A 26,335-nucleotide genomic window follows, 5' to 3' on the forward strand; every position below is an offset into this window, starting at 1 on the left:
AACTTGATGACATTCAAAACCACTTAAACTGCTGTGGCTAAGGAATGGCCAGCAGCCTCTGTGTTGGTCCAGCCTGCATCAACTTGTGATTCTACTTCGTTTTAAAGCTGCCTAGTTAGAACGTGTGTGGCTTGCTTTAATGCCTGTATTACTATTACTATTGTAGTAGCCTTTTTAGTGGTTACCTTAAGAAGGGCTGTGAGATATGGTTACTTGGTTACCTTGTCTCTCTCAAACACAGTGCACCATTCTGCATTCTTTCTTCTAGGCCTATCGTCTTCTGAGAGATGGTCCATGTGGCAATTTTGGCCAGCTTTTGGTAGGAACTATGACCCTTTCTATTTACAGCACGAAGAAGCACCTATAGCATATAAACTAAACACCTTCTCCCAGAAGTATCAGTCGTTACATTAATGTTAGCTCATTAATATAATGTTGAATGTTTTTTTCTTTATGTGAGTCATTGTTCCTCTGACCCCATGCCTGAGACCCCTTCCCTCCACTACACTTTCTGGGGAGATAAACAACTTCTTAGGTGCCCAAAAGACAAATAATGCTAATATCAGTATAGAGAGACCTGATGCGTGCATTACTAGATCATTACTTCTACTAACTAGGCATTATAGCCTTTCCTCGTGTGTTTTGTGTTTGAAGCTGCAGATAAAAGTATAAGGGAAAACGATGAAGAAATACAAATCACTGAACATGGAGTTTTCCCCCAACATTATATAATACGAAAGAAGAGATAATGGGAATTAATGAATGTTAGACAAGGCATACATGAGTCCCCAAAAAGAAAAGATCAATCTCCCATAAATTCTGCGCCTTGTTTCAACAACCCGTGTTTCTTTTCTTTTTCACTTCTCTTTTTCTTTTTTAGTGGCCTAGATAGGAAGAGGAATGAGTTATCCAACAGATTTAGATTTTGCAAGCCTCTGTGTTGATGAGCATGGTATTGAAACACATCGCTAAGAAAGGTTTTCAACACACAAATGTGTCATTTCCTTTCTTCATGTGGCAGATGCTGAAATACTATGAGATAAAGGTTTTAGGTTTCAATTGTAAAGGAGGGAAGTGGATAAATCAGTGCTGCCTTCTTTAGGACCAAAGGTAAAAAAAAGGTTACTTTGAATGTTTTTGTTCTAAAATTGCTTCTAATGATTATATGTGTCTACTCTGTGTGTATGTGATATGTGATATATATACATGTATATAATCAATAATTTCTAGTAGAATATTTCATTCTAACATCAATAATTTGGTTTGGTTGTTTTCAACTATAAAAATTAGGGATTTTTGCTAAGTTTTCCATGAGTGAAAAATGTTATGTATATGCATAAACACACGAAATACATGAAATACTTTGTAGTTTAAACTAATAAGAAATTTTTGTCATATAATTATGCATATTTTGTTTAAAAATATTGGCTTTATTCAAAGTATAATTTAATGTATTTTGGTTATTTTCCTTTCCTTACTTTTCAGTAATATTTTTGGCTTTAACCTAATGCCTTTTATTATCTTTACTTGCTCATATAGTAAATATTGGCTGGGTATCTACTATACGTGCTTCATTGAACTATATGTGGGGAAGGAATACAAAGAATAAAATACATTTACTGTCTTCAGGAAGTTCATGATCGAAAGCATATATCCAAATAGGCAAAATGTAATTTGAGCATCTTAAGTAGCATGAAAGTGCTATAGATAACTACTATGGAAATGTAAGGAAGGCCAAAATTACTGCAATGGGAGAAATGACTATCCAAAAAAATCTTCAAGGAGATGCTAGAAGTGAGATTGACCTTGAAGAATAGGTAGGATTTATACAGCATAAAATGGGGGTTGACATTCTCATTGGCCATGAGAAAATCATGATAAAAAAAAGTCATATAAATAAGATTATGAATGTTTTATAAAGAAATTAGGACTTTTATGCGCTACTTAGGAGTTGATATTCTGGAAGGACACTGCCTGCCTGTGTTCAACTCCCTGCTGCCCTACTTCCTTCCTGTGTAACACTGACTAGGTATTTAGATATTTTAAGACTTGGTTTCCTAACCTGTAAAATGGAGAAAATATTACTGTATCCCTCAAGGACCTGCTGTGAGGATAAAATAAGAAAAATGCATATTTTTTAAAAATTGGTCATTTTAAAATAAAAACCATTTATTGATGATTTTCTTGTGTACGGGGAATTTTGCAAAAAAATATTTTTAATCGTAATACTTATTTACATTTATATTGTAATCATATTTGAGTTATAAAGAAACTGCAGTTCAAAGAAGTTCCAATATTTGCCTAAGATCACACATCTAGACAATGGCATAGCTAATATTTGAATCTAGATTTCAGATTCAACAATTGATCCTTATTCTTATCTGCTACCAAGGCTGAGTATCAGTAACATCAGGCACAACATGGATGTCCCCATTTCTTACAGGAATCCTTCCAATGGACAGATTCCTTAAGCACAGAGCTATTGGTTTCACAAATCATGTTAATTTTCATTTTCTATACGTTTTCAACTGTTGTTACAAAAATTAAAGTTTTTATTTTTAAATAGCAAAAGAATATTACAAGGTTACTCTCTACTCCAAATCTTAAAGATGAGATTGACTATAAGATATGATGACAAATTTAAGTAGGGGGCAGTCTTAGAAGAAAGAATATACATCAAATATGAACAGACAGATGGTAAATAATATATATTATGTATAAAGGGTTTATTCACACACACACACATACACATAAAAGAAAGCCACCCTGGGGATTTATAAGCAGTAACTATGAATAGACAATAACCCAAGAAGAAAAATAAATGACAAAAAATTACATGGAAATATCTCTTCTACATTAATAATAAAAAAATGAAAATGAAAGCCACCTTGAGGTAACATTTAACTCTATCAAAAGCTAAAAAATTCTAAAATAAACTTTGTAAATTGGGTTCAAAATCACCATATGCATATATGACTGGAGTATTTACAAATGTGTGTGATCTTTTAAAACAGCACTAAGGCAGTAAATACCAAGAAGTTCAAAATAGCTTTCCTTTCACCTGGTAGTTCAACATATGATGAGTTATCCTGAAGAAACATTTCAAAAGAGTAAAACTAAATTACAAAAATATTTACAACATCATTATTTATATTAGTGAGGCATTGCCCTCCAAAAACAGAGAGGAAAACTGAAAAAGAAAAAATTCTATTATAAGAAAATGGCTGTATAAATAACAAACATATACTTGATGAATTATTATATAGCTCATCATTTTAAATTTTAAAAAATCATTTGCAATAAAAAAAATACTGAGATGATTTTAAGGGAAATGTGTTAAGACCAAATTATAGGCACACAAGTAAATCAATTATGTAACCTGGGTACATATGTACAAAAACTCAAGTTTCATAGGAAAAATAAAGTAATTTTTTCACTATTTTTGGGTGATAGGATGACACAATTTTTTTCCTAAATTACCTTTAAAATTGTTAAAATGTTTTTATGATAGAAACAAAAAAAATAAAGAGTATGGTTGCAAACAAGTCAACCTTAAAATAATCTTTTATTATTATTTTCTTATTGCAGCTTCTGTAAACTTTTCACCCACTATATAAAAAGCTGATATTACAGAAATGTGTTTCACTTCTCATGAGAACATGCCTTTAATAGATTATACAAACACAAAAGATTTCACAATCCTTTAATAGTACATTGACATTTGGTAGGAAAAGTAACTTTGTATGAAGTTACTTTTTCTCCTAACTTTGAAAATGATATTTAAAGGCACACTGAAATGATGTAAATTATTCACTGGCTACTACCAAAGCCTCATCTGTGCAGATACACTAACATTACTAAATAATTACGGTGATTATAACCAGAGTAAAGAGCTGAAAAAATTTGAAAATTCTAATAATAAATGCCTCTGAGGCAAAGTGGAGGCATTGAGGGTAATATTTTTTGTTTCACTTTGCTAGTTACATACAGAGAGAAACATTTTAGGTTCCAATGTGTAACAGAATTTTTTAAGTTCCCACATTAATGAAATACAAACTTTTCTTGAGGCATAACCCAAGATATAAAATCCAGTCAGCTTGAAAAAATATTTTGCCTTTCCTTTATTTATGTAATTTTAAATACAGTATTATGTGTGTAATGAACACCTTCAGGAACTCTCTGGTCACTGAACCAAAGAGGTAAAAACTCCATATCATGGATCTAACTAGTATGAAAGAAGACAGCCAATTGAAAAGATCAATAAGGAAAGTGGATTTTGTGTTAGAAGGTGATATGTTTTCAGGGGGAAAAAAATCAAGCCAGGAAGGGGAACAGGAAGTCAAAGAGGCAGGTTGTAAGTTGAAATCTGATACTCAGGAAAGGTGTCCTTTCTTGAGAGTGAGATTTTAGTGAGAACCTAAGTGAGATGGGAAGTCACTTAGGGGTTTCAAACAAGGAAGTGACATGACCTCACTTACTTTTTAAGAGGATCCCTGTGGAAGCTGTGTGGAGAATGAAATGGAGGGTGTAAGAGTGAAGTTGGCAGGGATAGGTAAGGAGCAATTAAAATAATCAAGGTGAGAAAGGTGATGGGGTTAGACAGGACGGTCCCAGGGAAGGTGATGGGAAGCTGTCACTTCTGCATAGGGTTTGAGAACAAACCAACAGGATCTCGTAGGGGATTGTATGTGGAAGATGAGAAACTCAGGGGACAAGGAAGACCCCCAGGCTTGGGCCACATTAGAAATCTAAGTGGAGATGTTGTCAGGCAGTTGCATGTGTGGGCTTGAGTTGAGAGAAGAGGTCTGGGCAAGAAATAAAGATGTGAGACTCATCAGCCTTCTAGGATGATGTATTTAAAGCAATAAAACTAGTGAGATCACCAAGAGAGTGAATATAGAAAGAGAAAAATGAGGATGAGGGCTGAGCCCTGGCTCACTCCCATGTTGAGCAGTTGAGGAGGTGAGGAGGAATAGCTAGGAACAAATAGAGCCCCCTCAATGTACTGTCTCGGTGCAATCATCAGTACCTCTCTTCTCAACAGAAAAGCATGAACATGACCAGATTTCAGGTATACACTCAAGGTCTTTCATTTTTATACATTGACTACCTGTTGATCTCTCAAGAGCTCATTTCTGCTTCTACCACATAAGAAACACAGCTTGAATTCCGTGTCCCAGGTTACGGGTGTCCTTGCGTGTGTAGAAATTCTTTTTTCTTTTCCATGACCACTTCTTGTTTTTCTCCTGCAGTGTCAACAAAGTTCTTCCTTGTTTTTTGTACTGGGTCTTCTTCTTTGGCTCGCCCAAAATATGTTCATTCTCAAGTTTATGTCCTTTGTCTTTTTTTTTTCCCCTGAAAAAATATTTTCCACTGTTTGATTTTTTTCTCCTACTCTTTGTGAAAGTGCTATGTTTTGATGTTTGTTCATTCATTCTTTTAATTGCCTCTTGTTTCTTAGCGTCCTTGGATTTACTCCTTAATTGCTTACCCCATTGGTACTACTGTAAATGCTTGGCTGGGGTAGATAAAAATGAGCTGAAATCCAAAAATTGGGATAGAGTGAAACAAATGGATTCAAGAAAGTCAGGATTTATGCTGCAATTGGATATAGGTCTTATAGGTGAGTGTAGTCCAGAATAAAGGCCTGGCTTCTGGTTTGAGTAACTGTGCCTTATTAGCATATACCTGACTATATTATGTATACTCCTATGCAATAAGTAGATGATAATAACACATTATTATAATAATAAATAGCTGCTATAAATGGATGATATACCAACATTGAAAATCCTGGAAAAAGAAAAATTAGGTTGATGTAGAAAATGCACCATTGGAGCTAGCTGTATTATTTAAAAAAAAAAAAAAAACACACAAACTAATTTTGTGTCTGAGATCTCAGTGGTATATATCAGCTTGGTCAGCCAACAGGTAGTTCAAGCCATGGAAGTAGATGGGATTCCCAGAGGAAGAATGAAAACTAAGAAAAAAGAGAGTAACAACAGAAAATGCCAGCCATCATATGACAGCACTATGTATGATTAACCTAATGTTTTTTCTTCCTGGAAAAAATATACATCAATATCTCATACAGTTCAGGATTAACTACCCCGTGCTGTACATTGCCCCAGAAAGCAAACAGAACTTCCCATGGTGTGCCTGTGTAGCTAGAGGGCAATATATATATATATATATGTGTATATATAAAATATAATGTACAGTGATGTGATAATTAAGAGACACTATTGACATTTAGAAGGTGACAACCTGGGTTGATAAATATTCTACACCACGAAGACATCCCAGATGAAAAAAGTATTGTCCTAACCAAAAGTCTAGTAATGTTCCCTTGACAACTGCAATGGGATGTAGCCAGAACTGGTTGCCAAGTGGGCCCAACAAAATGAAAACAAATGCAGATTAGAAACAGGCTAGAGTGTTTCTATGTCTCAGCAGCATACACAGTCACCCAAGCCTAAGATTTGGTTCAGGTCCAAAGAAGCTATCAAAAGAATAAGAATGTAGAATGGCAAAGAATAAATCTGAATTATGGACAAAACCTATTTTTCTAAGAATTTCTCTATCAGAATCAGCATGCCTTTTGGACTATTCTCCAAAAATTCATCTTATATAAAAAAAAAAAAAAACACAAAACTAATATACAAGACTAATGTCTTACGAAAATCAAATGTGATTATTCATTCAACAAATATTTACTAAGTATATTCTGTGTTCTAGGCTGCTTTAGACTCTGGTGATATTATGTGAACAAAAACAGGCATGGTCCCTGCCCCCTCATAATTTAGTCTAGAGATATTTATCAGATTCAAAAGGTTTCACTTTTTTGCATAAACATTTCTACCCAGTAGAGAGAGTAATCTGAGATGTTGCCTTTGCATTTAAGTGAAAATGGAGTCACAATATCTCAAATATGAAGACCAAAGTCATAGCAAAACATAGGGAGAAGGGACCATTAGGTCACCAGAAAGAAAAAGATTTCTAGTTCTAGTCATGCACTGCATAAAGATATTTCCCCTTAACAACAGACTGCACATACAACAGTGATCCCATAATATTATAATGGAGCTGAAAAATTCCTATGGCCCAGTGACACTGTAGCTATTGTAAGATCGTAGTACATCGCATTACTCATTTTTGGTAATGCTGGTATTACATAAACCTACTGCTCTGCTACTCATATGGCAGTCTAGAACATACAATTATGGACAGTACATAATACTTGATAATAAAGGACTATGTTATTGTGTTATGTATTTACTATACTATATTTTTATTGTAGCATGTACTCCTTCTACTTATTAAAAAAAAGTTAACTGTAAACCAGCCTCAGGCAGGTGTTTTAGGAGGTGTTCCTTAAGATGACATTGTTACCGTAAGAGATGACAGCTCCATGTGTTTTACTGCCCCTGAAGACCTGCCAGTGGGAGAAGATGTGGAGGTGGAAGACAGTGATATTGATGATCCTAAACGTGTGTTTGCTTAGGCTAATGTGTGGGTTTGCATCTTCATTTTTAGCAAAAAAGTTTATAAAACAAACAAAAAAAAACTTTAAAAACTTTAGAGAATAAAGATATAAAAAGAAAACATTTTTGTATAGCTGTATAATTTATTTGCCATTTAAGCTAAGTGTTATAAAAGTCAAAAAGTTTTTTTAAAAGTTTATAAAGTAGAAAAGACAGTAAGCTAAGGCTAATTAATTGTTGAAGAAAGAAAACTAGGAGATGGGCAAATTCATACCTAACAGATGCTGTCTGGGGAATGGACACACTTGTAGCTCTGACTTGGGTGGTACAAAGGTAATTTATGTAACCAAAGCATTTGTAGCCTTGTAATACTCTGAAATAAAATATATACATATATATTTTTTAAAAGAGAAACAAAACTAGGTTTTTAAAATAAATTTAGTGTAGCCTAAGTGTACAGTGTTTATAAAGTCTACAGTAGTGTCAGTACTGTACAGTGATGTCCTAGGCCTTGACATTCACTCAACACTCACTCACTGACTCACCCACAGCAACTTCTAGTCCTGCAAGCTTCATGCCTGGGAAGTGCCCTATACAGATGTACCATTTTTTAATCTTTTATACCATACTTTTTACCATACCTTTTCTATGTTTAGATACGTTTAAATACGCAAATACTTACCATTGTGTTGCAATTGCCTACAGTATTCTGTACAGTAACATGCTGTACAGGTTTGTAGCCTAGGAGCAATGGGCTATACCATACAGCCTAGGTGTGCAGTAGGCTATACCATCTAGATTTGCGTAAATGCACTCTATAATGCTTGCACAATAATGCAATGATGTAGTTCTCAGAACATATCCCTGTCCTTAAGTGACACATGACTGAACATACCAGGTCTATATGAACACATTCTCCATGGGCTCATCTTTCACAAACTGAGTTTAAAGCTAAAAAGCTTTCTTACATAGTCCCAATTACTTTACACTATAGTTTTAAAATGAATTTAGCTTAAGTTTTATTGTCATTTCAGTTCTTTGAATTATTTGCTCGTTTTTTCATTTATTTTGCTTGGTGAGTGAAACTGTTATACAAATCTAAAAATAGAGAAAATTAAAGGGGAAGAAATGGAAGGAGTGTCTAGATATGAATGATCCAATTTGGCTTCTTACAATTGTCAATTTTCTCAGATAATTGTTTATTTTTTACGGTTTGCCTCTACCTGAGAAAAAAGATTTAGGTCCTGTACCTCTGTCACTTCATTCCCTTCCTCCACAATGGTTAAATCCTTTAAAGAAAACAGTCTTTGGACAGATCGACATAAGATTCATGGAAACCAATTCTCAGAAATGATTCATGTACAAAGATTGGCATTGCAAACTGCCAAAAATGACTCTCCTTAGTAATATTTTAAAAAACATATTGGCAAAAGTTCAGTCACATGTCATTGAGCCTTACATATCATTGCTTCTCCCCAAAGCGAAATGAGCACGTTTGCATGCGAGTGACTGCCCTTCATCTTCTGGGCTGAACTTGAGTTTGGTGTCCTGGAGCTACCAGTGCACTCAGTTAAAACCCTGCTGTGCTAAATCTATAACTCAGCATTAGAGAAAATAAGAAATGATCAGAACATGCTGGCTTCATGCTAAATTTATCAATCAAATGGACTGAACTGTGTCCAACAAAAAGAATCATGTCATTTCTTTTTATGGAAAATATTCTTAAGATATAGCCCTCAGACCAGATGCCTCATCTCTTGAGAACTTGTTGGAATTGCAAATTCTTGACTTCCATCCCAAATATTAGAAACTCTTCGGGTGAGGCCCATCAATCTCTTTTGGTCAAGCCTTTCAAATGATTCTGATGCATGTTATAGAGACATAAGCAAAGATTGAGTCATAGATTATAAATTGTGCTTAAAAAGGTACAAGGACATATTTGTGTTGCTGCCAGTGTATAATGAGAATGAGAAAAGCCCTGGAAAGAGAGAGACAATTGAAGAGAGAGAGAGAAGAAGAAGAAGAAAACTTTTCCTTCCTGATCTAGTGACTAGACCGGACATTTTTTATCTTTCCAAAGTGATAAACAGATGTTTTGGCAAGGAAAAACAGGCTCATGAAGCTATGTTTAAAATATTCAATCCAAAACCATGAGAAAAGATCACAGGAAATATTTATTTCAAATGTGCAAAACTATTTGTTCTAGGGAAATTACTTTTTGTCTTTTCAGTGAAATAATTATTTTCTGTCAGTTGCAAAATATTTGCTTTTTTAGCTCTCTTCCCACATTCAAAAAAAAAAGTACACATCTACAAACACAGATATACATTTGTACCTAGAAAGATCCATGAGTAGGTTCCACATCAATTTGTCTTTTTGTATTAAAATTTAAAACTTATGGGTAAGTTTAGTATGTTGCTCTATATGGCAGATATGTAAGTTTAATTATACTTGTTTCTTTTTTAAAATTAACTTTCATTTATAAATTTCAATTTGAAACATTATGCCAAAGGGCCCGGGCCATTCCATATGGAATTAACATATTTTTCCATGTGCTTGACAGAACTATGGAACAGTGGGATCGCTTTCAGGATCACCAGGAAGACAATGACAGCTGCTTGGAATCTGTGAAATTTGATGCTCGCTCAATGACAGCTTTGCTTCCTCTGAGTAAGTAGAAGGAGGACAGGGTGCCCATGGAGATTGTTCTTAGAGTTACTGACAATATATACAATGATAGTCTTGAGACTTACCTTAAAAGTGTATGGATGTTAAAATAAAACTTATCTGATAAATAGGTCTACTTCTTTCTTGAGACAGAATAGAAAATAAGCTTAAATTGTATGAAATTAGCTAAGCCTATAGTATTGATTCGGTCCTCTGATTTCCCAGCCATAGGTCCTGGAGATAACTATGATCTTAGCACTATGAACTAATAATTGAAAATCATGGGCAGTAGGTGCCTCTGTTAGTTTTCTAGGGGTGTTGTAACAAATTATCACAAGTTGGGTAGCTTAAAGCAACAACAATGTATTCTCTAACAGTTGTGAAGTCTCACTGTCTGAAATCAAGGCATCAGGAGGGACATGTGACCTTTTCAGGGCTCTAGAAAAAAATCCTTCCATGTATCTTCCCAGCTTCTAGTGGCTCCTGGCAATTCTTAGTGTTTCTGGGCTTGTAGCTGAATCTCTCTAATAACCTCTGCCGTCTTTTTCACATGGTCTTCTACTCTTTGTTACTATGTGTTCTTTTCTCTTCTTATAAAGATGCCAGTCACTGGATTAGGGTCACCCTCATCCAGTATAACCTCATTTTAACTTGATTACATCTGCAAAGACCCCATTTCCAAATAAGGTCACCTTCACAGGTACCTCGGGTTAGAACTTCACCATATCTTTTTAGGGCACATGATTCAACCCACAGCTGCTGGAACAGATGTTTGTATAGGTTACAACAAGAGCTCAAATAAAACAGTAGTCAGCTGTATCTGAACAGGCTCATTTAAGGCAGCAGGACACACACAAATGCTTGTAATTCTGATAAAACCTTGAAGTTTTAATACGTACCACCAAGGGGATGGGTGGAGAGAAAAGAGTCAGAAAGACATTTCAGTTCGAACAAAAAGCGTACACAAAATTTAAGGGTCATGCATGAGTTCTTGCATAGGCAAACCTGGATATAGATCTCAATCCCAGGGCATGGTGGATCTCATGTACTGTGCAAAGGTGAGAAGGGGCCATGTGCCATCAGTGAGACCTACATAAAAGAGATAATAGTTAAAGCTGAAATAGGAATGATAAGAGATCAAAGAAGGAGGACCAAGGCATTGGGAGCAAAGAAAAGGCAACAGAAATACTTGAAAGCAATGAGAACATTTGAAATTTATTTAAAAGATAAAATACAAAAAATTCGTTATTATAAATTAGCATGAGGGAGAAGATGACTCATAGTTTTTTGACTTAGTCAACCTGACGATGGAATATCCTATTTTGCTTGTATTACAGGATGTTCTTTTTCTTTTTCCTTCAATCTTTTCTTTCCTTTCCGTTTCTTCACATTTTAAACATTTTGTCTTCTTTTCCTTTTAATCAAGAACATTATTGGAAAATGGTGTAAATTTTGTTTTTAATTTAGGAGTTTGCAACTGGAAAGCAAAATTTACTTCTTTTTTATTGAGCAATGAAAGCAATGGCCATAGGAAAGAAATTTTTAATGGACTTTTAAGTTTTAAAGTTTGATTCACCTAATCAGAGAAAGTCCTTCCTTATCTACTAGTTTCCTGCCTGCATTGATGTATCTCTACAACTAGCATTCCATTATATGAATCGTTGTTCTATAGAAATGCATAAGACTAAAAGGTTATTGTTATTAATGTTCTGAAATACCCAGAGGATGGGCTTCATTGACCCATTCTAAAGTTTAGTCAAAATGTGAATCAATTTTTGGTGTGTTTTTTTGCATTGTGTTCAAATCATAAGAGATATCCAAATGCAAAATTACTGAGATGGACTTGGAAAAGAACAATATTTTTGCATAATAGTTATTGAAAATAAATATTTCTTACCTGATTTAAAAATATGTTACTTTCACTCATAATATATTCTCATGTAAAATACATAGAAAACTAAAATTTATGTTTGCATATGTCAGTATCAATATTAAAATTATCAATTGATCCCCCAAAATGAGACAAGCACAATTTGTAGAGGATAGTACCTTCCTCATGGATGTTTAGTGAATGGATAAGTAAATCAAATGTCTGTAGTCTTATTCGTATTGGCTTTTCCTGTAACTTTCCCTTTGCTTCCTACTGGATAAATAAGAACCTATTTTTTTTTTTTTGCCCCCTTTTTATTCTAATAGACTTGGTAGTAACAATATAATTAGAGATTACAAAAAAATTTAAATAAGAAGAGTAAGTTTTCTAATAGTAGGCTGGGCTTTTGCTTTTGTAGATCCTAAAAATGGCCCTACCCTTCAAGAGAAATTGAAGTCCTTCAAAGCTGCACTGATTGTCCTTTATCTCCTTGTGTTTGCAGTTCTCATACCTATCATTGGAATAGTGGCAGGTAAAGTATTCTAGTGTTTTGAAACTTAGCAATTCACCCCATGAATTATTTATTGCAAAAACAAAAAAGAAGCAATGATTTGTATATGGTAGATTTATAAAGAAAACTTTCTATTACAAAGTGTAATATCAATTTATTAAATTAAAAAATAGATTCTGCAAAGTTGAGTAGAAACTAATAGATTTATTTAAATTAGTAAAAAAGAAATATAATGAAAAAATGAAGAGTAAGATAAAAATATAGATATATAAGCAAGGCCGGGCACAGTGGCTCATGCCTGTAATCCTAGCACTTTGGGAAGTTGAGGTGGGAGGATTGCTTGAGGCCAGAAGATTGAGACCAGTCTGAGCAAGAGTCAGACCATGTTTCTATAAAAAAAAAAGTAAAATTAGCCAGGCATGGTGGCATGTGCCTGTAGTCCCAGCTACTCAGGAGGCTGAGGAAGGAGGATCACCGAAGCCCAGGAGTTTGAAGTTGCTACGAGCTATGATTACTCCACTGCATTCTAGCCCAGGTGACAAAGCAAGATACTATTTCAAAAATAAAATAAAATTTAATTTAAAAATAAAAGTAAGATGGAAAGGATTAAGCCTTTTAAATATATGTATTATTTTCTAAAGTCCTCTATACTTCTAGTCGTGGGCCACAGATTTCATGATAAACATTCTAGTTGTGAATTCTGAAGACAGCATGATCACTTACATTAACATCTGCTAAGAGGCAGTCTAAGGGAGTATTCCAAGAGAGAGCCAAAATCCCACTAAGAAATGAATGGTAATAAAGACAACAATATTTATAAAAGTACCTGTCCTTTTTGGGTATTTACAATGTTCAAGCACTGGAGTATAAGATTTCAATAATTATCTTAATACACTCACCCTTACAATTAATCTCTGAACAAACACTATAATTATCCTCATTATCCACACAAGAAAATGGAGACTGCCCAGTGATGGAGCTAGAGTTCTCATCCGTGACTTCTAAATCCTAACCTCTGTGGTTTGCTGTCTCCTAAAGTAATTGAGTTTTTATACAAAAAATATGGTTGGCCAATAAAAACAAACAAACAAAACAAAGTCACCACCGAAAAAGATTTTCCACGGGTAAAAACTAACTCCTATTTTGGCCACGAAAACCAAATAAAAATCCAACCATACATTCAAACCAACCAAACTACAGCCATCTAAGTAAAAGGACCTGATGTGTCTGGTGTTAATCAACTTCCTGATGACCGAAGTTTTCTGTATGTTGCTTATGTATATGCTTATCTGTAGTTTGAAATGCGTAACTGAAAGATGCTACATTTTTGGTTATAAGACAGTTAGAATTTAGGTAAATTTCATCACTTTTATACAAACCACAGCCTGCAGAGCCAATCCCAGAGAGTGCAGCCTCTGACAGAAGTCTGAAAAGAATTCAAAATTCTAATCAAGTTCAAAATCTCTAGGCTATTAGAAAACAGTATGTTAACACATTTTTTCTAGAGTTGGCAATGGTTGATCTGAACTAATTTGTTTACTAAAATCACAATAGGTACCTACGAAGATTGACAAGAAGCTAAAAATGTTCCCATCTTACAAGTTCACTCTAGTACCAAATTCAACAGAATTTGGAACAGACCTTACCATATCTATCATGCCTTTATAATAAACCATTGACAATCCATGTATAACTTTAAGGTAAAGATCAGAATATTTTCAATAAGAAACTAAAGCACAAAATATATACGTCCACTTGACATAAAAAAATTATAAATGTAGGCAAAATATAGCCCTAAAATGATAGAATGTGAATTGATGGGTGAAGTAAACTGCTGTACATTAAAACCCTACTTAACTATGAAGGGTGTTAGCTATTGAGAGATATTTTCTTAATTATAAAGTTTACTCTATATGCTACCTTTTCTTAAAGAAGCTACTGAAACACTGAGTGTAACAATATAATATTGTCTCAAAACAATAAGATACAATCTAGGATTCATGTATATAAATTGTTACTAAAATACTAACAATTATTTACCTAAAAACAATGTAAATTTGGAGTAGGAAATAAATACTACCAACATAAAAGAATAAATATGATCTATGGAATCAAATATAACCCTCTCCTATGTGTTGACAGGCCATGAAAATTTGTCTCCTTTTATATGTGAAATAGAAAAGTCACGAAATGACATCTCTTCAATAAAAACAAATGAACTTTTAAATAGAAACTCTGGCATTCTTTACTTGGCCATAGGATAAAGAGTTAAACATTTTTAAAGAAAAATTAGTTTTCATTTAGAGTTTGATGAAACTAGCAATTGTGTTTTTTAATCTATTAGCAAAATGTAGATTTTACTGTCAGCTGATGTTTAACTTGTCAAATTAAAAATTGTTTATCACATGACTTTGGTCAAATCAGGTCTTTTCTTTACATATTGTGAAAAAAAATTGCTTTACTCATACAAAACAAAATTTGTTTCTAATGAAGGTAAAATTATATTGTTGAGTAATTACGGCCTTGTGCCTAGTAAAATAAAGCATAGAACACTGCTGTGTTCATGGAAACATCCAATGCTAGAAAAATTTTTATGTCACACAATGTTAACTCCCCATAGTTAATCAATATTGGGTGTATAGGTGCTTGAATCACAGATATTGAATCCAAAATATTAACAATAACAAAAACTGGAAATTTACCAAAAATGGAATATTAACAATAACAAAAACCAGAAACTTACCAAAAATGAAAACTTCCAATGTACCAGGAAATGGTCTAAGCACTTCACATAGAGTTCATTTAATTATTTAAACACTGCCTATTAGCATCCCATTTATACAGTTGGTAAAACAGAAGAGTAACTTGTTCAACGTCACTGCTTATTAAGGATAGAGCCATAATTCTAACCCAGACATTTCTATTCCAGAAGCTGGATTCTTAACTACTACCTCAAAAGAAATAATAATCAAGAAAGAAAAAATTTTAAGGCACAATTCTGAAATAATTTGTAAAATTGTTCATTTGGGTTTCTGACTGCTAAGGTCAAAATCCATTCCCAATCATTTTTTCATTCCTGGGGTTACTCAAACAATGCTTTATACATAGTAAATGCTTAATAAATAAATCATAGAATTGATGAATGCGTGAATGAGGCTATTAACCCAAAACTTGCTCCCCACACTGAGTTTAATAAACATGATGAGATGTTACCAAGAAATATGCTTTTTCCCTGGACTTCTGAATGCACTGTGGAGGGATTCACTTAAAGTTTTCTTCTAATTGATACTAACCTATCTTAAGAAAACCAATTTTTGATATTACACTTAGAGTAGTAACTATGAAATGCTATAACTTGTCTCATTTAATGTACTTGTCTTTTAATATACTTGTCTCATTTAATGTACATGATTAAAGTACAACAAACCAAAATGAAACAAAAAATGAAATATGCTTTTATGACTAATTTATTGATAAATTAAGAAATATAAAATAACATACATTCAATACAATCTCTGTCGTAGATCACATCAAAATCTTGTAACACATTTTGTTATTTCAATAAGAAAACATTAAAGGAATGCAACCAGGAAAAATTACAATATCATACGCTTTTTAAAATTGGAATTTAATTGCATATATTGTATGTATAATATTTATTCTCAATATAATAATAGCTGCAATAGTAAACATCATCTATTAAGTAAAAGTAGTGAATAAAGTAGACTCTACAGCTAAGATAACATCTTTCATGTATAAGGCACTTTAGAGTTAATAGAGTTTTCATAGGTGCCTATTTGTATGCTATGTGATTTCTATATCCACATCATGCTCAGCATCACTGTTGAGGTAATTATTACTTTTACAAATGGAAAAAAACTAAGCAAAGAGAGAGATAAGTAACTTGCACAGAGTAAAACTGAGGAGCGGAACTAGATTCTAGAATCAGGCAGCTTGGTCACGTGTGAATGGAGCAGACACCCTGAGTAGATACCCTGAGGGGTAGAACTAAATGGTTTTCATGTGTTATCTCATTTAATCCTCAAAACTTTATAAAGCTGGTACCATTACCATATCACTTTTATTAAGAAAACTAAAAAATTCAGGTATAGCTGTATATATAGATATAGTTTTGAACCATTTGAAGTTACTCTTTTTATTGCTCTATAATTATCAAGTATGAAAACCTAATGCATTTAGATAAAGGTATAATATATTCAGATATATAGAGATATGGCGAAACAAAAATCTTAACCATTACTGAAGAGTGATAAAATCATGCTTAACATTTTCTTCATTGTATATTAGTATGTATTACTTTTATCTGAAAAGTTAATGTTTATGTTTTTTATTTTTTGAAACTATAAAACATATTCCTCTCGATTGTTTCAGGAGGATAATTGGCTTATTTAGAGAACATATGCTCATTTGGATATATGTATCAGCAGCTCAATATGTTCCTAAAATACCATTTAATAGAATTTTTTCTTCAGGAAATAATTAATCACAAGATTATTCATCAAAACATTGAACATGTTACTGAAAACAAAAGCAAACTAAGTGTAGGGGCTTTGTTAAATAAATCTGGTAGATCAGTACTTAGATCACAATGTAGTTATCAGATTATTTTTGTAGAATAATGTTAAATCATATGAAAAAGTATTTATGATGTAGCATAAAATTAAAAAGTAATTTAGAGATTGTATATAAAATAAAACTTTTAAAATAATTATATGATAGCAGAAACATCATCAGATTTGAGAAACATACACTAAAATGTTAGCGTTTAACTCAGGATGGTGAGATTCATGATATATTATTTTTTCTTATTATCTACATTTTCTAACTTTTCTGCTATAAATATATATTTTATAATAGGTAAGGAGGAGTCTTATAAAAACAATATACTTTTAAAGTGATAAGTATTTATTTGCCCAATTTCCTGAATTTGCAACTGTGAATTATGCTTGTATGAAATAAATGACAATTGTATGAATTGTGTGACAACTCTCTGGCAGCTTAAGTGAAAGGATGAAGAAGATAAACTAATAATTCATCCCTACCATGGATGACGCCACTATCTTACCACATATTGTTTTTGTCTTCATCCTTATAACTAACATATTCAACATGCATACTTCAGAAACTGGATTAAGCATTAGCTCATTTTATTCTAACAACAATCCTGTGGAGTAAGATACAATGCCTTTCATAATCTATAGAATTTTCCCTAACTGGCAAAGCCAAATTCAATGGCCAAGGAGATTCACATAAGCAGAAATTCAGAAACCATGATGTAATTGTGGTATAAATTTTACTGTAAAGCAGGAAAGGGATTCTGTATGCTTCTCAGCAATATACTCAGTGAGGGTTACACATTGTATATTTAAAATAAATACTTGATTTAGCCTAGCATTCAAAGTCTTGGAATGGAATGGAATGAAATGAATAGAATGGAATGATATGTAATGGAATGGTGTATGCATTTGAGGACACAGGCCATGACTTGGTTTATTTTTACTTAAATATTCAGCTCAACTCCTGAAGTGGGAAGTGAAAAATTGCACAGTTGGTTCAGTTTATGAAAACGGCATATCTCAAAGTCTCACGGGAAAAGGAAATGGCAGTGAAGACGCAACGAGATTTCAAGAAGTTGTTATGGAACACATGAGCAACATGGAGAAGAGAGTCCAGAATATTTCAGATGCAGAAGCCAATCTCATAGATTCAGAGCGTTTCCAAAATTTCAGTGTGACAACTGATCAAAGATTTAGTGATGTTCTTCTCCAGCTAAGTACCTTGGTTTCCTCAGTCCAGGAACATGGGAATGCAATAGAAGAAATCTCCAAGTCCTTAATAAGTCTGAATACCACATTGCTTGATTTGCAGCGCAATATAGAAACGTTAAATGGGAAAATCCAAGAGAATACGATTAAACAACAAAAGGTAAGAGTTTTTGCATTGGAAGGTCACATGCTGGAATTGAGTACATCCAGATCCTGCCTCCTCAGGCAGTCAAGGAAAGCAAAAGTTGCGAACTCTATTTCAACATCATCCTGTTTATCCTGATTTCTCTGGCAATCTTACCAAAAGATTTCAAATGGATTTACTTAGTGCCTTCTCCAGACTCCCAGAAAAATGGGAATTTTTTTCCCAGTGGATGTAGACTCTCTAAAGGTATTTTTATTTTATAAATCCTGTTGAGGTGTCTTATTAGACTGTCTAAACCAATCATAATTTTTTAGATTATCTTAACAGATCTGGAGAGATAGGCACTCTATGTTTGTGAATTTTACAACAGATTCAATATTTCTTCACCGTCAAAAACATGGAAGCCTTATGTACATGGATACTCCACAAAATATAAATTTTAAAATAATTTATTTTGCCGCTTCCAAGAGGTATACATAAGGTGTTATGTATATAAATAACTATTACATAAGGAATTAAATTTTGAACAATGTCCATATATTGCCATCATGGTATCATCATAGAATAATAAAGTATACTCGTTATCATCATACAATCAAATCCACATTAAGTTTTCTACTTCTGTGTAAGCACGTAAGTGAAGAATTAAAACTAAATTGGAAACCATCTGGAAGGTAGTAGGAATTTTGAATTTGTTTGAAGAGATACTTAATGGAAAGAATCAAAATCTGGTGATCAGTGAGCTGTTTGAGTTTGAATAGATTGCACTTACATTTTGAAGGGAATTCCAGCATTAGAAAAGGAGATATAAGGGGATGGTGGAATTTTCAAAGCTATTTTTTTTTTAAGACAATAGTCACTTGCAGCAATTTAGAAACTTTTTAATAGGTCAGTGCCAGGGTATATACGGGTGTTTGTGTGTGTGTGTGCGCACTGAAAAACAACATTGTGACTCATCCCCATTGCTTGAGCAAGTTTATTAATCTTTTCATCTTTAGCCCAATGCAGAAACTAGTCAATTAATTGAATGCCTGAATTTGTAAATGCTGCTTGAGGAAAAGGCTTATGAGTAATACTAGCACAATACTTATAAAAAACATGCCAAACATTAATTTGAACCAAAAAGAAGAATATTGGCACTAAATGGGAGATGGGGTGGAATTTACTATCTCCATTGTTCATAGAACTGTACGACTGCAAACTTACGTGGCTATTTCCAAGAGGGCCACTAGTGGTAGTGCGTGGAGGCTATGCATGAATCCTCTATAGGATTTTTTAAACTCAAATGCACTTTCCCTCCTCCTGGTGAAAATAATTCCAAGTGAAATTTGACAAATGTGAGCATGGTTTTCAAAGAAGGAAATAAAAAGGCATCGTCAGCTTTAGGTATAAAAAACATGGGTGATTCCTGGTTTCTAGGTAACAAAATCACTTGGTAGCCCTCCAAATTCTGCTCTGTGGCTATCTGGACCTAACTGATACTTGCAGCAATTTTTAGCCATCTAAATTAAGTCTAGTACATTTATCATAGTGCTATGTCCTATAAATTACCCACGCTCACTATTCCACCTTTATTGTAATTGTATGTAAAATGCTAAATGGTCAGGGAAGGAGGAGGTGGAGTGTAGAGATATTCTAATCTAGAACAAGGTTTTGGATGAGGGAAGGCACAAAGCAGTGGAAACTGATAAGCTTTTCTGCTTAAGTATAGTATCATTAAGGGGCAAACCTGGATACACGTTCATTTCTTTTCAAAGCTCTTACAGCTTAACTGTCTTAATCCTCTCATCTCAACTAGTCTAGTTCAGTCCAGTCCCAAAGAGTGTAATTTTCTCTTCACATCTCGATCAAGGAGTAATATACCACCAGCTTATTTCTAGGTGCAAATGGGATACGAGAATCTATCATAGAAATACCTAGAAGTATAAAGCATACCGTGAAGACAGAGGATGGGATTAAAGTAGAACAGAGAGACAAAATCATTACCAGAATAGATGAGAAGGTTTGATGCATCCAAAAGAGGAAACCCAATACCCAAAGAGAAAAACCAAGGAAAGGACACAAAAAGAAAAGAAATAAAAATACTAATTGTTAGAAACTTGATGACTGGATACTTTAACCTCATTATATTGAAAAAATAAGTTAAGTGACAATGATTTATTATATCAACGCTTACTCTGCAAACTTAAATATATTAATGGTAACCCAGTATTTGGGTGTAAAAAGTAGACACTGATACACAGTACATAAGGGAAAAGAACGATAGCATGTGTTTGGAAAGCAGTGTGGCAAGGCTGAACAAAAATTTTTTTTTTTTTTTTTTTTTTGAGACAGAGTCTCACTCTGTTGCCCAGGCTAGAGTGAGTGCCGTGGCGTCAGCCTAGCTCACAGCAACCTCAAACTCCTGAGCTCAAGGGATCCTCCCGTCTCAGCCTCCCGAGTAGCTGGGACTACAGGCATGTGCCACCATGCCCGGCTAATTTTTTCTATATATATTTTTAGCTGTCCATATAATTTCTTTCTATTTTTTTAGTAGAGGTGGGGTCTCGCTCTTGCTCAGGCTGGTCTCGAACTCCTGAGCTCAAACGATCCGCCCACCTCGGCCTCCCAGAGTGCTAGGATTACAGGCGTGAGCCACGGCGCCCGGCCAGAACAAAAATTTTAATGTTTAATCCCCATGGTCAAATCCACTTCCAGGAAGCTGTCCTACAAAAGCACTTGTACAATATATAAATATATATAAAATTGTGTTCATTGCTGCATTGTTTAAAGTTGTAAAAAAGTACATATCTCAAAACTCTATCAATAGGAATTAAATAAATTATGAAAAATTCATATAATTCAATTCCACTAAATTATTGAAAATAAATCATTCTCTAAGTAATTTAGTAGGTAAATATCTTTAATATATCATTGAGTAAAAAATAAAAACATATTCCCGAAAACAGTATGATCTTTCTTGTTCACATTCTCTATGTATGTATATGCATACATATGTATAAATATACACAAAATATGTTTATTTTTGAAAACACAAAACATTACTTAAGCCTCAAATACAGAGGCAATAAAAATTGAAAATAAAGCACTATTAATATGCTAGTTTGAGGTTTCATTGAGTATGAAAATATACCTTTAATATTCATTACCACTTAGAATTATGATATTAAACTTTAGTTATTGCTGTAAAACAATTTTGTTTATAAACCTATTGGATTCACAAAATTGAAATATGTTGTCTCTCTATAGTATAAGGAAATTTCACTTCAGATTAATTAAAAATCTGAATTTTAATTAAAAATTGGTTTTAATTTTATTTTATTTCTAGCATTTGGCATCTATATATTTAGGAATAGAAGCATATCTTATATTTATTTAACTGATTTTGGTGAGGGGCTCGGGTTAGGGCTCGGGGTATAAAAATTCAGCAATTCAGTCAAAAAAGGAAATATTTCACAACGAAAGAATTACCATTTTAAAACTGTTTTCTAATTTCCGTATTCTTATTCCATAAAACTCCTGTAATGTATGTTTTTAAAAACCTGAACTTCCAAGACCTCTTGAACTTACATATTTGATAATTACATGTAACAAAAGTTGTGGATACTCACTTATGTTTTATAGGAAATCAGAAAATTAGAGGAGCGTATGTACAATGCATCAGCAGAAATGATGTCTATGAAAGAAGAACAAGTGCATTTGGAACAGGAAATAAAAGGAGAAGTGAAAGCATTGAATAACATCACCAATGATCTCAGACTGAAAGATTGGGAACATTCTCAGACATTAAGAAATATTAGTTTACTTCAAGGTAAAATGTCTTGTCATTCCTCCAGAAAATGATATATGTTAAAACGTACTGATAAAAGCAGAGATTTGGTATTTGAAATTCTATGGTTTAAAATAAGTAGTTTTTGAGCATACATTTATTACAGATAACCAGAAGAAGGAACATTAAAATCAGATCAAGACAGGGTAAGATAACCAGTAGGCTGGTATCCTTTAAATAGAAAGGGAGGGACAAATAAAATATCTCTTAAGGCCTAATGAGTTTCTCATTGCTAAAAATATTTCATAAGTACTGAAGACGAATGTAAGTTTTCTGTAATACAAAGTTCTCTACTTGTCCATAAATCAAGCTTGTTAGTACTGTTTTTCAAAGCTTCCGGAGTCTTTCTTACTTCTTACTAAACTGTATTATTAATTTAAAAGGCCTTTTGAAGTCTCTGTAATAATGATAGATTTGTCAATTTTTTTCTTCAGTTCCTGTTAACAAAACAAGGTGAATTGAATCTTATTTTGTAATTAAAATATGTAAAACATACATATTTTTATACTAGCTTTTATTTTTACATTGTAGATATTTTTCTATATTTTGCTTTCAACCATTTGCCTTTTGATATCCATTGTTTTACATTTGTCTCTTGTAATGAACACTTACCTATTTTTCTAAGACAATCTGACAATCTCTTTTCACTGTATTTATTTTCACCATATTATTATGTGCTCTGTTTTCCCCCAGCTTGTTTGTTTCTTTTGCTTTCCTTTCTTGACACTTTTGGATTGATCAAGATTTTTCTCTTATTGAATTCTCTCCACCAGAGTTACCAAAAAGATTTTGGAAAATTTATAGTATATTTCTATTTTATTGATTGTCACCCTTAAAATTTATCTGCAAGTCTAAAGTTGATCAGTATCTTAACCTTCATCCTGAAATAAACAAGGAACTTAGGTTATTCTAACTGATCACCCTCTCCCCTAGCTTCCTGCTGTATTTTAGAGTAGTTCATTTCTATTTTATGCATTTTTGCCAAGAATTTAGTCAATATTATTTTTATTATGTTATACAGACATATTTACTTTGATTTGCCAATGAATTTACCAATTGTTCTCCCTTCTAAATTCATCTAAGTCATTCCTTCTGGGATTATTTATGACTGAAGTATATCTTTTGCAAGTTCATTCTGTGAAAGTCCATCGGTGGTGAGACATTTTGATTTCATTTTCTCTATTTTGTTTTGATCTTTAAACTTGTTTTACTACATACACATTTCTTAGATTGACAGTTATTTTGAATATTTCTATCAGTGTTTTGAAGAAATTATTTCCTGGCTTCAGGCTTTTATTTTTGCCTTTAAAATGACTACTACCAATCTGCTAGTCATTCTCTTTGTCTTTAATATCTGCGGTTTTACTAATAATCTATGTTTGTGTATTGAGAATTTGTTCATTTGACATTGACAACTGGAAAGAAAAAAAAAAAAATGAAGTAGGTTTAAGCAGCAGTAGCCTAGAAGATTTGTCAGATTTTTATGATGATCTGAATATGAGGCAAGATTGAAAACAAAGTAGAAAATTAATGATCATAATGAATAGGAAATGGAGAAGCATGAAGCATAGCTTTGGAAATTTAGGCAGATATTATTAGGGCTGTTATCACCTGAGGAATTTAAATGATATGGTATGCCTGGATTTGCTTTTCCAGTTACTGAGTAATTCTTATCTATAGTACTATCATTACTAAGTATTATAAGTGAGTACATTTCTTATGGCTATGTAGAAACCTTAGGGTTTTTTAAATAATTATGAGGGGAAGCTAAATGGTAGATTTTGTTCATGTGTTTTACAGAGGCAATTGTTCATGGCAGATTATTACTGTAGCATTTATAAATTATTCCTGTAACTTTGTAATTAGGAAATATTAAGGATGAAGAAAAATACTGTGAATGCTTATGGCTTCTTGAACTATGGCCAATCATACACTTTGGCCAATATTAATCTAGTTTTCCTTGACATAAATCAGCAAAGAACCTGACGGGTAGCATTTTGTCCATTTATTGATATACAGAGGCAGTTATTAATGTGATTATGAAACAGAATTTTTAAGAGGCTAAATAGTAACTAGAACCAGGAAAGTGATTACAATAGACTCTAACTACTGAATCACATTTCTTCATTCTTTTTTCCATAACATGGCAGAATAGATTACTACATTTCTTTATAGTTGATGGAGACTTTATAAAACAGATTCTTATTTAAAAGTACCTATATTGAATGAAAAGGAGGGTGAAATAGACAAAATACATTCAGACTGATTAAAAAAAAAACATACTCTAGCAATAGTCTAGTTGCAGGATGATTAGGATGTGAACTGTAATACGGATGGAGAGGAGGCCAGTTTGGAAGGTAGCAGGATAGCACTATGTTGCTAATGTTCTCAAAACTTCTGCACCAGAAGCTAAGAGTAAATGGTATGTAATTAATTTAATTCCATTTCCCAAAAGTATCTAAAAGACACTTAAATCATTTATTGAGATCCTTCCCACACATCTTTGGAGGCAGTGAAAGAGATATAACAATGTATAAAAAATAAAACACAGTAGGTAAGATTAATATTACATGCAGAATAGAATAACAATAAAAATGTGAAGTTCAACACACCAAGTTAAAACTATACAAGAAAAGCCTTTGCCTGGTTTTTATACTCCAGGATTCTGATACCAGGTATTAGTATTTTTATTCAAAAATACACAGAGAGGTATCTTTAACTCCACATTTTATAAAATAACAGATATATTTGTTATAACTGAACTAAAACTCCAAAATGAGAGTTGTATACAGTTCCCATAGTTATATGCAAAATAATTGAAAGGATAGTTAGTAATTAGGAAAGAGTTCTATTTCTTAACAAAGTAATGGTGAAAATTCTACCTTAGCAGCTAGGATCCTAGATATAGTCTGTGTGTTCCTTGTTTCTGTCTCACACATTCTAGTTTTTCCTGGAATGTCTGAGCCTTGCTTTAGAACCCTGATTACCAAATCAAAGTCTTTGCTCGCACACTTTTTTTCAAAACACCATTCTTGAGTACTGTGGGTTTGCTTGTCTTCAGTTTTCTCAACAAAATTCAGGCTGTAAATTGAGTCTGTCTGTCCTGCTTGCTTCCTGATTCCTCGCTGGGTAGTGATGAGTGGATGCAGCTGTATTCTTGGTTATGGACATTAAATTGCCTTTCTTGGGAAGAACTACATTCTTCTGCATAGAATAGATGATGTATATAGATTTCCACTGATGTAGAATGATCACATTTCTTGGGCAACACCTAACTATATGTCTCCCAACAATTAATCCATGGCTTAGAATTCTCTAGTTAATTACTTAATGCCCAGTAGTACGTGGTTTGCATGATGATTATGTAAAAAAAAATATGCAGCCAAAAAAATATATAGACACACACACACTTGGAAAAGAAATGTTAATGGTATTAATTTAAATGATACAATTATGAATTATATTTTTCCTTACACTTTGTCTAGGTTTTATATTTCTTATAATAAGTAGAGTTGCTTTTATAAGAAAAATACAATAAAATATTAGTAGCCAATGTTGCATATGGAGAGAAAGGAACAATGTGCCATTGAGAAGAACAATGACATCTTGAGCTTCTAAAACTCAAATTAGACCTTGAAAAATGGGACAGATCAGAGAAATAAAGAGAAGTAGGAGCAAAGACATCAATAGAAGCAAAGAAAATGGACAGAATATGCTTATTCATGAGACAATCTTTATGTGGCTCCCTCTTCAGGATATTAATGTCTCTCCACTTGATAAAAATTTGTAAACAATTTGGAAACAAGCATTCTAACCAGGGATGCCAAATATAGTTGTGTGTTGTCCTTGGGCTGTGTACATGGCCAAACCATAGCAATTGAAAATGGCTCCCTTGAAACTCCACTATTTCATTATTCTATGGTACATCCATAGAAGAGTGTTTCTTCCTTCCTGTTTCTTTCTTTTGGTACTGAAAAGAAAATCAAGCATTCTGCTTTAAAGGAAGGGAAGAAAACTTACCCTGTACTCTCCACCTGGAAGAG

General features: G+C 33.2%; 1 protein-coding gene across 5 annotated transcripts in view; it reads left to right on the plus strand.

Moving 5' to 3' along the window:
* The first annotated feature begins 1,050 nt into the window (after positions 1–1,050).
* Positions 1,051–26,335, plus strand: part of MSR1 (macrophage scavenger receptor 1) — a 59,977-nt gene continuing 34,692 nt past the window's right edge. For 4 of the 5 annotated variants that reach the window (XM_069485198.1, XM_069485200.1, XM_069485201.1 and 1 more), the window contains exons 1-5: positions 1,051–1,110; positions 10,048–10,154; positions 12,440–12,553; positions 18,066–18,478; positions 22,088–22,274. In XM_069485198.1, coding sequence (XP_069341299.1) covers positions 10,052–10,154; positions 12,440–12,553; positions 18,066–18,478; positions 22,088–22,274 — 817 coding nt within the window. In that variant the 5' untranslated portion in view covers positions 1,051–1,110; positions 10,048–10,051. Of the gene's footprint in view, positions 1,111–5,000; positions 5,053–10,047; positions 10,155–12,439; positions 12,554–18,065; positions 18,479–22,087; positions 22,275–26,335 lie in introns of those variants that run through there. The other variant, XM_069485199.1, reaches the window with a different exon arrangement.

The sequence above is a fragment of the Eulemur rufifrons genome, chromosome 12, assembly GCF_041146395.1.
Source record: "Eulemur rufifrons isolate Redbay chromosome 12, OSU_ERuf_1, whole genome shotgun sequence".
Lineage (NCBI taxonomy): Eukaryota > Metazoa > Chordata > Mammalia > Primates > Lemuridae > Eulemur > Eulemur rufifrons.